We start from the raw sequence: 13,308 nt of genomic DNA on the forward strand, positions 1-13,308 counted from the left end.
GTGTTCCTCAAGGTTCCGTTTTAGGACCACTATTGTTTTCACTATATATTTTACCTCTTGGTGATGTCATTCGGAAACATAATGTTAACTTTCACTGCTATGCGGACGACACACAGCTGTACATTTCGATGACACATGGTGAAGCCCCAAAATTGCCATCCCTGGAAGCCTGTGTTTCAGACATAAGGAAGTGGAAGGCGGCAACTGTTTTACATTTAAACTCGGACAAAACAGAGATTCTAGTTCTAGGTTCCTAGAAACAAAGAGATCTTCTGTTGGATCTGACAATTAATCTTGATGGTTGTACAGTCATCTCAAATAAAACTGTGAAGGACCTCGGCGTTACTCTGGACCCTGATCTCTCTTTTGACGAATATATCAAGAATATTTCAAGGACAGCTTTTTTACATCTTCGTAACATCGTAAAAATCTGAAACTTTCTGTCCAAAAATGATGCAGAAAAATTAATCCATGCTTTTGTCACTTCTAGATTAGACTACTGCAATGCTCTACTTTCCGGCTACCCGGATAAAGCACTAAATAAACTTCAGTTAGTGCTAAATACGGCTGCTAGAATCTTGACTAGAACCAAAAAATTTGATCATATTACTCCAGTGCTAGCCTCTCTACACTGGCTTCCTGTTAAGGCAAGGGCTGGTTTCAAGGTTTTACTGCTAACCTACAAAGCATTACATGGCCTTGCTCCTACCTATCTCTCCGATTTGATCCTGCCGTACATACCTACACGTACGCTACTGTCACAAGACACAGGCCTCCTTACTGTCCCTAGAATTTCTAAACAAACAGCTGGAGGCAGGGCTTTCTCCTATAGAGCTCCATTGTTATGGAATGGTCTGCCTACCCATGTGACGCAGATTCAGTCTCGACCTTTAAGTCTTTATTGAAGACTCAACTCTTCAGCAGGACCTATGATTGAGTGTAGTCTGGCCCAGGAGTGTGAAGGTGAACGGAAAGGCACTGGAGCGATGAGCCGCCCTTGCTGTCTCTACCTGGCCGGTTCCCCTCTCTCCACTGGGATTCTCTGCCTCTAACCCTATTACGGGGGCTGAGTCACTGGCTTACTGGTGCTCTTTCATGCCGTCCCTAGGAGGGGTGCGTCACTTGAGTGGGTTGAGTCACTGACGTGATCTTCCTGTCCAGGTTTGGCGCCCCTCTCGACTTCGTGCCGTGGGGGAGATCTTCATGGGCTATACTCTGCCTTGTCTCAGGGTAGTAAGTTGGTGGTTTGAAGATATCCTTCTAGTGGTGTGGTGGCTGTGCTTTGGCAAAGTGGGTGGGGTTATATCCTGCCTGGTTGGCCCTGTCCGAGGGTATCGTCGGACGGGGGCCACAGTGTCTCCCGAACCCTCCTGTCTCAGCCTCCAGTATTTATGCGTCAGTCTGAAATACTTGGAGTATTTCTCCTGTCTTATCCAGTGTCCTGTGTGAATTTAAATATGCTCCCTCTAATTCTCTCTCTCTTTCTCTCAGAGGATCTGAGCCTCAGGACTACCTGGCCTGATGACTCCTTGTTGTCCCCAGTCCACCTGGTCGTGCTGCTGTTCCAGTTTCAACTGTTCTGCCTGCGGCTATGGAACCCTGACCTGTTCACTGGACGTGCTACCTTGTCCCGGACCTGCTAGTTTCGACTCTCTCTACCTGTTGTCTCTAACTCTGAATGATCGGCTATGAAAAGCTAACTGACATTTACTCCTGAGGTGCTAACCTGTTGCACCCTCTACAACCACAGTGATTATTATAATCTGACCCTGCTGGTCATCTATGAACATTTGAACATGTTCTGTTATAATCTCCACCCGGCACAGCCAACAGAGGACTGGCCACCCTTCAGAGCCTGGTTCCTCTCTAGGTTTCTTCCTAGGTTCTGGCCTTTCTAGGGAGTTTTTCCTAGCCACCGTGCTTCTACATTTGCATTGCTTGCTGTTTGTGGTTTTAGGCTGGGTTTCTGTACAGCACTGAGATATCAGCTGATGTAAAAAGGGCTTTATAAATACATTTGATTGATTGGTGGAAAAACGATTGGAACCATTTCCCTGTTTGACCGCTAGGTTTTATGGGTACTATGACACCTCCACTGTTGGTCCCAATGGCACAGATATAAAGATGAGTCCTCTTTCCATCTCTATGGACTATATTCATTGTTAACTTTGTAATATTTCAGACAGTCACACTCCTCCACAAGAGCAAAAATATATTTAATATTCATATTTTTTAACGTCGTCGACATGAATGAACTAATGGATAACAGGCTTCAATGCAGATATGTAGAGTGGTAGTAGAGATGGTAGAGTGGTAGAGAAACATGGAGGAGGAGGAGGACGTCTATATCAACAGTTTAACAGGTGGTAGAGAAACATGGAGGAGGAGGACGTCTATATCAACAGTTTAACAGGTGGTAGAGAAACATGGAGGAGGAGGAGGACGTCTATATCAACAGTTTAACAGGTGGTAGAGAAACATGGAGGAGGAGGACGTCTATATCAACAGTTTAACAGGTGGTAGAGAAACATGGAGGAGGAGGACGTCTATATCAACAGTTTAACAGGTGGTAGAGAAACATGGAGGAGGAGGAGGACGTCTATATCAACAGTTTAACAGGTGGTAGAGAAACATGGAGGAGGAGGAGGACGTCTATATCAACAGTTTAACAGGTGGTAGAGAAACATGGAGGAGGAGGAGGACGTCTATATCAACAGTTTAACAGGTGGTAGAGAAACATGGAGGAGGAGGAGGACGTCTATACCAACAGTTTAACAGGTGGTAGAGAAACATGGAGGAGGAGGACGTCTATATCAACAGTGTAACAGGTGGTAGAGAAACATGGAGGAGGAGGACGTCTATATCAACAGTTTAACAGGTGGTAGAGAAACATGGAGGAGGAGGACGTCTATATCAACAGTTTAACAGGTGGTAGAGAAACATGGAGGAGGAGGAGGACGTCTATATCAACAGTTTAACAGGTGGTAGAGAAACATGGAGGAGGAGGACGTCTATATCAACAGTTTAACAGGTGGTAGAGAAACATGGAGGAGGAGGAGGACGTCTATATCAACAGTTTAACAGGTGGTAGAGAAACATGGAGGAGGAGGAGGACGTCTATATCAACAGTTTAACAGGTGGTAGAGAAACATGGAGGAGGAGGAGGACGTCTATATCAACAGTTTAACAGGTGGTAGAGAAACATGGAGGAGGAGGAGGACGTCTATATCAACAGTTTAACAGGTGGTAGAGAAACATGGAGGAGGAGGAGGACGTCTATATCAACAGTTTAACAGGTGGTAGAGAAACATGGAGGAGGAGGACGTCTATATCAACAGTTTAACAGGTGGTAGAGAAACATGGAGGAGGAGGACGTCTATATCAACAGTTTAACAGGTGGTAGAGAAACATGGAGGAGGAGGAGGACGTCTATATCAACAGTTTAACAGGTGGTAGAGAAACATGGAGGAGGAGGAGGACGTCTATATCAACAGTTTAACAGGTGGTAGAGAAACATGGAGGAGGAGGACGTCTATATCAACAGTTTAACAGGTGGTAGAGAAACATGGAGGAGGAGGACGTCTATATCAACAGTTTAACAGGTGGTAGAGAAACATGGAGGAGGAGGAGGACGTCTATATCAACAGTTTAACAGGTGGTAGAGAAACATGGAGGAGGAGGAGGACGTCTATATCAACAGTTTAACAGGTGGTAGAGAAACATGGAGGAGGAGGAGGACGTCTATATCAACAGTTTAACAGGTGGTAGAGAAACATGGAGGAGGAGGAGGACGTCTATATCAACAGTTTAACAGGTGGTAGAGAAACATGGAGGAGGAGGAGGACGTCTATATCAACAGTTTAACAGGTGGTAGAGAAACATGGAGGAGGAGGAGGACGTCTATATCAACAGTTTAACAGGTGGTAGAGAAACATGGAGGAGGAGGAGGACGTCTATATCAACAGTTTAACAGGTGGTAGAGAAACATGGAGGAGGAGGAGGACGTCTATATCAACAGTTTAACAGGTGGTAGAGAAACATGGAGGAGGAGGAGGACGTCTATATCAACAGTTTAACAGGTGGTAGAGAAACATGGAGGAGGAGGACGTCTATATCAACAGTTTAACAGGTGGTAGAGAAACATGGAGGAGGAGGAGGACGTCTATATCAACAGTTTAACAGGTGGTAGAGAAACATGGAGGAGGAGGACGTCTATATCAACAGTTTAACAGGTGGTAGAGAAACATGGAGGAGGAGGAGGACGTCTATATCAACAGTTTAACAGGTGGTAGAGAAACATGGAGGAGGAGGAGGACGTCTATATCAACAGTTTAACAGGTGGTAGAGAAACATGGAGGAGGAGGAGGACGTCTATATCAACAGTTTAACAGGTGGTAGAGAAACATGGAGGAGGAGGACGTCTATATCAACAGTTTAACAGGTGGTAGAGAAACATGGAGGAGTGGATGATGTCACTGGCTCCCTATCCCCTATCACAGGAGGTTGGTGGCTCCTGAATCCGGGAGGACGGGCTCGTGGTAATGTCCTGAGAGGAATGGTATCAAACACATGGCTTCCATTGGTCCGTTACAGACATTATTACGATCCGTCCTCCCCCTCAGCAGCAGTCCTCTATGTAGAACACCACCAGGCCACATCACAGAGATCTCTGTAAAACACACAAATAACAGTCTCAGAAAACCATTACCACATTTAATATTCACACATACTTGTGAGCATATGGTGTGTGTGTGTGTGTGTCTGTGTGTGTGTGTGTGTGTGTGTCTGTGTGTGTGTGTGTGTGTGTGTGTGTCTGTGTGTGTGTGTGTGTGTGTGTGTGTGTGTGTGTGTGTGTGTGTGTGTGTGTGTGTGTGTGTGTGTCTGTGTATACCTGCATCAGGCTGCAGGCTTATATTATTTCACCTTTATTTAACCAGGTAGGCCAGTTGAGAACAAGTTCTCATTTACAATTGCGACCTGGCCAAGATAAAGCAAAGCAGTGCGACAAAAACACAGAGTTACACATGGGATAAACAAACATACAGTCAATAACACAATTGAAAAAATCTATATAGGGTGTGTGCAAATGTAGTACGATTAGGGAGGCAATAAATAGGCCGTAGTGGTGAAATAATTACAATTTAGCAATTTAACACTGGAGTGACAGATCTGCAGAAGATGATGTGTAAGTAGATATACTGGGGTGCAAAGGAACAAGATAAATAAATAGCAATATGGGGATGAGGTAGTTGGATGGGCTATTTCCAGATGGGCTGTGTACAGGTGCAGTGATCGGTAAGCTGCTCTGACAGCTGATGCTTAAAGTTAGTGAGGGAGATATGAGTCTCTACCTGTCCAGTGAGTTAGATCTACAGTTGAAGTCAGAAGTTTACATACACCTTAGCCAAATACATTTAAACTCAGTTTTTCACAATTCCTGACATTTAATCCCAGTAAAAATTCCCTGTCTTAAGTCAGTTAGGATCATCACTTTATTTTAAGTATCAGGCTGCAGGTAGCTGGAACAGTGTGTGTGTTTACCTGTATCAGGCTGCAGGTAGCTGGAACAGTGTGTGTGTTTACCTGTATCAGGCTGCAGGTAGCTGGATCAGTGTGTGTGTTTACCTGTATCAGGCTGCAGGTAGCTGGAACAGTGTGTGTGTTTACCTGTATCAGTGCTCTGATTGGTCAGGCTGCAGGTAGCTGGAACAGTCATCCATCTTCTCCACCTGGTTCACACTCAGAGTCTCGGAACACATGGGACACACACTCTCTGTCTCCAACAGCCTGCACACACACACGCACACACACACACACACACACACACACACACACACACACACACACACACACACACACACACACACACTTTTCAGAGATAGTAGAAAAGGCTTCATACAATACAGATGTTTAGTATGTGTCTCTGTATGTGAGTGTGTGTGTTTTTGTGTGTCTGTGTTTTTGTGTATCTGTGTGTCTGTGTCTATATGTGTGTGTGTGTGTGTGTGTGTTCCACTCACAGGATGAGCTGGGAGTAGAGAGCAGGGAATTCACAGTGAGGACAAACTGACCAATCCTCTTTCAGCATGTGATGACCCTAGAGAGAGAGAGAGAGGGGGGGGAAGAGGAGGAGGAGGAGGAGAGAGAGGTGATGGAGGAGGAGGAGAGGAGAGGGGGGAGAGGAAGAGGAGGAGGATAGGAGGAGAGGAGCGAGAGAGAGGTGATGGAGGAGGAGGAGAGGAGAGGGGGGAGAGGAAGAGGAGGGAGAGAGAGAGAGGAAGAGGAGGGAGAGAGAGAGAGAGAGAGAGGAAGAGGAGGAGAGGAGAGAGAGAGAGAGGTGATGGTTTATCAAGACTTTTGATTGGTTGACTGAATCACCATGTCACAGCTCCTAGTCCTAATTCTAACTCAAGTCAGGTGTGTGTGCGGTATATGTGTGTGTTACCGTGGCGATGCAGTAGGGCAAGTTGTTCTTGCAGCCAGGACAGATCAGTTCACACTGAGGAAGCGTGAAACCACAATATGGACAGGGACTAGTCTCCTCTTCTATCTCACTGGTGTCTGGACGACTGGAGGAAGGAGAGCGAGAGAGAGTTAGAGAGAGAGACAGAGAGAGAGAGACAGAGAGAGAAAGACAGAGAGAGAGAGAGAGAGACAGAGAGAGAGAGACAGAGAGAGACAGACAGAGAAAGAGAGAGAGAGAGAGAGAGACAGAGAGAGACAGAGAGAGAGTTAGAGAGACAGAGAGAGACAGAGAGAGAGAGACAGACAGAGAAAGACAGAGAGAGAGAGACAGAGAGAGAGAGACAGAGAGAGAGAGAGAGAGACAGAGAGAGAGACAGACAGAGAGAGACAGAGAGAGAGAGTTAGAGGAGAGGTGTGTGTGTGAATGTGTGTGAGTGTGTGTGTGTGTGTGTCGTACCGGACCATAGCCTCTATCTTCTTGCGGTACTTGGGGTCTATCTTGTGACGGTACTCTGGCCTCATCAGCATGGCAGCAAAGCTGAACGAGGAGTTCCTCAGACCGGCCCGGTGACACTCTATCACCGCTGACGTCAGGATGGGTACGATGTCTACACACACACACACACACACACACACACACACACACAGAGATACAGACAGTCACACACACACACACACACACACACACACACACACACACACACACACACACACACACACACACAGAGAGACAGACAGTCATACACACACACACACACACACACACACACACACACACACACACACACACACACACACACACACACACACACACACACACACACACACACACACACACACACACACACACACACACACACACACACACAGAGAGAGACGCGCAGACAGGGGGGAAATGAACAACACATCATATGCTGTGTGTGTGTGTGTGTGTGTGTGTGTGTGACTGTCTGTCTCTCTGTGTGTGTGTGACTCACGGGAGGGGAATTTGCTGATGTTGTTGGAAACTCTGATGAGCATGCGAGCTGCTTTCAGATGCTCCCCTCTCTTCACATGGATCTGAAATCAATCAACCAATACATCAACCAACCAATACATCAATCAACCAACCAATACATCAATCAATACATCAACCAATCAATACATCAACCAGTCAATACATCAATCAATCAATACATCAACCAGTCAATACATCAATCAATCAATACATCAATCAACCAACCAATACATCAACCAGTCAATACATCAATCAATCAATACATCAACCAGTCAATACATCAATCAACCAGTCAATACATCAACCAGTCAATACATCAATCAATCAATACATCAACCAGTCAATACATCAATCAATCAATACATCAACCAGTCAATACATCAATCAACCAGTCAATACATCAATTAACCAATAGATCAATCAATCGATACATCAATCAACCAATAAATCAACCAATCAATACATCAACCAGTCAATTCTTCAATCAATGAATCAACCAGTCAATACATCAATCAATACATCAACCAGTCAATAGACCAATCAACCAACCAATACATCAATCAACCAATACATCAACCAGTCAATACATCAATCAACCAATACATCAACCAGTCAATACATCAATCAATACATCAACCAACCAACCAATACATCAATCAAACAACCAATACACTAACCAACCAATACATCATCAACCAACCAACCAATACATCAACCAACCAACCAAACAATACATCAACCAACCAATCAATACATCATCAACCAATACATCAACCAACCAATCAATACATCAACCATCAACCAAACAACCAACCAACCAATACATCAACCAACCAACAACTACATCACCAACCAACCAATACATCATCAACCAATACATCAACCAACCAATCAATACATCAATCAATACATAAACCATCCAACCAATACATCAATCAACCAATCAATCAATACATCAACCACCCAACCAACACATCAACCACCCAACCAATACATCAACCAACCAATCAATACACCAATCAACCAATACATCAATCAATCAACCAATACACCAATCAGTCAATTCTTCAATCAATACATCAACCAACCAATCAATACATCAATCAACCAACCAATCAATACATCAACCAACCAATCAATACATCAACCAATACATACACCAACCAACCAATACATCAATCAACCAATACATCAACCAATCAATACACCAATCAACCAATACACCAATCAACCAATACACCAATCACCAATCAACCAATACATCAATCAATCAACCAACCAATACATCAACCAACCAATACATCAACCAACCAATACATCAACCAATCAATACATCAACCAATCAATACATCAACCAATACATCAACCAACCAATCAACCAATACATCAACCAACCAATACATCAATCAACCAATACATCAACCAATACATCAATCAACCAATACATCAATCAACCAACCAATACATCAATCAACCAATACATCAATCAACCAATACATCAATCAACCAACCAATACATCAATCAATATATCAATCAACCAACCAATACATCAATCAACCAATACGTCAATCAATCACCCAATACATCAATCAACCAATACATCAATCAACCAATACATCAATCAATATATCAATCAACCAAGCAATACGTCAATCAATCAACCAATACATCAATCAATCAACCAATACATCAATCAACCAATACATCAACCAGTCAATACATCAATCAACCAATACTTCAACCAACCAATACACCAATCAACCAACCAAAACATCAATCAACCAATACGTCAATCAATCAACCAATACATCAACCAGTCAATACATCAACCAACCAATAAATAAATCAACCAATACATCAACCAATCAATACATCAATCAATCAATACATCAACCAATACATCAACCAATCAATACATCAATCAACCAATACATCAATCAACCAATCAATACATCAACCAATACATCAATCAATACATCAACCAACCAATACATCAATCAACCAATACATCAATCAACCAATACATCAATCAACAAATACATCAATCAACCAATACATCAATCAACCAATACATCAATCAATACATCAATCAACCAATACATCAATCAACCAATACATCAATCAATCAACCAATATGTCAATCAATCAACCAATACGTCAATCAATACATCAATCAACCAATACATCAATCAACCAATACATCAATCAATCAACCAATACATCAATCAATCAACCAATACATCAATCAATACATCAATCAACCAATACATCAATCAATACATCAATCAACCACTACATAAATCAATACATCAATCAACCAACCAATACATCAATCAATCAACCAATACATCAATCAACCAATACATCAATCAACCAATACATCAATCAATCAACCAATACATCAATCAACCAATACAACAACCAATACATCAATCAATCAACAAATACATCAATCAACCAATACATCAACCATGTTTGATGTATTGGTTGACATCAATCAACCAATACATCAATCAACCAATATGTCAATCAATCAACCAATACATCAATCAACCAATACATCAATCAACCAATACATCAATCAATCAATCAACCAATACATCAATCAACCAACCAATCAACCAATACATCAATCAACCAACCAATCAACCAATACATCAATCAACCAATCAACCAATACATCAATCAACCAATACATCAATCAATCAATCAACCAATACATTAATCAACCAATACATTAATCAACCAATACATCAATCAACAAATACATCAATCAACCAATACATAAATCAATACATCAATCAACCAACCAATACATCAATCAATCAACCAATACATCAATCAACCAATACATCAATCAATCATTCAATACATCAATCAACCAATACATCAACCAATACATCAATCAATCAATATATCAATCAACCAACCAATACATCAATCAACCAATACGTCAATCAATCAATACGTCAATCAATCAACCAATACATCAATCAACCAATACGTCAATCAATCACCCACTACGTCAATCAATCACCCACTACACCAATCAACCAATACATCAATCAATACATCAATCCACCAATACGTCAATCAACCAATACGTCAATCAATCAACCAATACGTCAATCAACCAATACATCAAACAATCAACCAATACATCAATCAACCAATACATCAATCAATCAACCAATACATCAACCAGTCAATACATCAATCAATACATAATTACAGCATCAGGTATCATTACTGGCCCCCAGTAGTGTAGTTCTACCTTAACCAGGATGTATGAATGGAGGATGCTGGGTAGTGTAGGTCTACCTTAACCAGGATGTATTAATGGAGGATGCTGGGTAGTGTAGTTCTACCTTAACCAGGATGTATGAATGGAGGATGCTGGGTAGTGTAGTTCTACCTTAACCAGGATGTATTAATGGAGGATGCTGGGTAGTGTAGTTCTACCTTAACCGGGATGTATGAGTAGAGGATGCTGGGTAGTGTAGTTCTACCTTAACCGTGATCTACGGGTGGGGGATGCTGGGTAGTGTAGTGGTATAGCAGTAGAGGATGCTGGGTAGTGGTATAGCAGTAGAGGATGCTGGGTAGTGTAGTGGTATAGCAGTAGAGGATGCTGGGTAGTGTAGTGGTATAGCAGTAGAGGATGCTGGGTAGTGTAGTGGTATAGCAGTAGAGGATGCTGGGTAGTGTAGTTCTACCTTAACCAGGATGTATGAGTGGAGGATGCTGGGTAGTGTAGTTCTACCTTAACCAGTATGTATGAGTGGAGGATGCTGGGTAGTGTAGTGGTATAGCAGTAGAGGATGCTGGGTAGTGTAGTGGTATAGCAGTAGAGGATGCTGGGTAGTGTAGTGGTATAGCAGTAGAGGATGCTGGGTAGTGTAGTGGTATAGCAGTAGAGGATGCTGGGTAGTGTAGTGGTATAGCAGTAGAGGATGCTGGGTAGTGTAGTGGTATAGCAGTAGAGGATGCTGGGTAGTGGTATAGCGTAGAGGATGCTGGGTAGTGTAGTGGTATAGCAGTAGAGGATGCTGGGTAGTGTAGTTCTACCTTAACCAGGATGTATGAGTGGAGGATGCTGGGTAGTGTAGTTCTACCTTAACCATGATGTATGAGTGGAGGATGCTGGGTAGTGTAGTTCTACCTTAACCAGGATGTATGAGTGGAGGATGCTGGGTAGTGTAGTTCTACCTTAACCAGGATGTATGAGTGGAGAATGCTGGGTAGTGTAGTTCTACCTTAACCAGGATGTATGAGTGGAGGATGCTGGGTAGTGTAGTTCTACCTTAACCAGGATGTATGAGTGGAGGATCATGAGGTTGGTGTTCATCTCAGCAGGGATTCTGATCTTCTGTGTCTGCAGCTCAGTGTACATACTGAACAGCACGTCATGGGCATTACGGTAGTTCCCTGGAACACACATGCACACAAACACGTCCTTTAGGATACAGTGGAGAGAACAAGTATTTGATACACTGCCAATTTTGCAGGTTTTCCTACTTACAAAGCATGTAGAGGTCTGTAATTATTTATCATAGGTACACTTCAACTGTGAGAGACGGAATCTAAAACAAAAATCCCGAAAATCACATTGTATGATTTTTAAGTAATTAATTAGCATTTTATTGCATGACATAAGTATTTGATACATCAGAAAAGCAGAACTTAATATTTGGTACAGAAACCTTTGTTTGCAATTACAGAGATCATACGTTTCCTGTAGTTCTTGACCAGGTTTGCACACACTGCAGCAGGGATTTTGGCCCACTCCTCCATACAGACCTTATCCAGATCCTTCAGGTTTCGGGGCTGTCGCTGGGCAATACGGACTTTCAGCTCCCTCCAAAGATTTTCTATTGGGCTCAGGTCTGGAGACTGGCTAGGCCACTCCAGGACCTTGAGATGCTTCTTACGGAGCCACTCCTTAGTTGCCCTTGCTGTGTGTTTCGGGTCGTTGTCATGCTGGAAGACCCAGCCACGACCCATATTCAATGCTCTTACTGAGGGAAGGAAGTTGTTGGCCAAGATCTCGTGATACATGGCCCCATCCATCCTCCCCTCAATACGGTGCAGTCGTCCTGTCCCCTTTGCAGAAAAGCATCCCCAAAGAATGATGTTTCCACCTCCATGCTTCACGGTTGGGATGGTGTTCTTGGGGTTGTACTCATCCTTCTTCTTCCTCCAAACACGGCGAGTGGAGTTTAGACCAAAAAGCTCTATTTTTGTCTCATCAGACCACATGACCTTCTCCCATTCCTCCTCTGGATCATCCAGATGGTCATTGGCAAACGTCAGACGGGCCTGGACATGCGCTGGCTTGAGCAGGGGGACCTTGCGTGCGCTGCAGGATTTTAATCCATGACGGCGTAGTGTGTTACTAATGGTTTTCTTTGAGACTGTGGTCCCAGCTCTCTTCAGGTCATTGACCAGGTCCTGCCGTGTAGTTCTGGGCTGATCCCTCACCTTCCTCATGATCATTGATTCCCCACGAGGTGAGATCTTGCATGGAGCCCCAGACCGAGGGTGATTGACCGTCATCTTGAACTTCTTCCATTTTCTAATAATTGCGCCAACAGTTGTTGCCTTCTCACCACGCTGCTTGCCTATTGTCCTGTAGCCCATCCCAGCCTTGTGCAGGTCTACAATTTTATCCCTGATGTCCTTACACAGCTCTCTGGTCTTGGCCATTGTGGAGAGGTTGGAGTCTGTTTGATTGAGTGTGTGGACAGGTGTCTTTTATACAGGTAACGAGTTCAAACAGGTGCAGTTAATACAGGTAATGAGTGGAGAACAGGAGGGCTTCTTAAAGAAAAACTAAGAGGTCTGT

At 43.2% G+C, this 13,308-nt stretch overlaps 1 protein-coding gene across 1 annotated transcript; it reads right to left on the reverse strand.

Annotated features, from left to right (window-relative positions):
* Nucleotides 1-2,197: 2,197 nt before the first annotated feature.
* LOC120039964 (WD repeat-containing protein 19-like) lies at nt 2,198-11,888 on the reverse strand. The gene is made up of 7 exons (XM_038985281.1): nt 11,767-11,888; nt 7,443-7,524; nt 6,923-7,073; nt 6,446-6,569; nt 6,021-6,097; nt 5,668-5,787; nt 2,198-4,669 (listed from the first exon to the last, which is right to left on the reverse strand). Exons 1-6 carry the CDS (start codon nt 11,854-11,856, stop codon nt 5,673-5,675), a joined length of 639 nt encoding a protein of 212 aa, XP_038841209.1. The 5' UTR covers nt 11,857-11,888; the 3' UTR covers nt 2,198-4,669; nt 5,668-5,672.
* Nucleotides 11,889-13,308: the final 1,420 nt, after the last annotated feature.

The sequence above is a fragment of the Salvelinus namaycush genome, unplaced genomic scaffold, assembly GCF_016432855.1.
Source record: "Salvelinus namaycush isolate Seneca unplaced genomic scaffold, SaNama_1.0 Scaffold314, whole genome shotgun sequence".
NCBI lineage: Eukaryota > Metazoa > Chordata > Actinopteri > Salmoniformes > Salmonidae > Salvelinus > Salvelinus namaycush.

Bases quoted from the DNA above. Each gene is read 5' to 3' on its own strand.
- LOC120039964 (XM_038985281.1), bottom strand. From the start codon at position 11,856: ATGTACACTGAGCTGCAGACACAGAAGATCAGAATCCCTGCTGAGATG. The intron at 7,525-11,766 runs GTAGAACTACAC...GATTGATTTCAG, and splicing joins ACTCATACATCCTGGTTAAG to ATCCATGTGAAGAGAGGGGA. The intron at 7,074-7,442 runs GTGAGTCACACA...GTGTGTGTGTAG, and splicing joins CATCAGCAAATTCCCCTCCC to ACATCGTACCCATCCTGACG.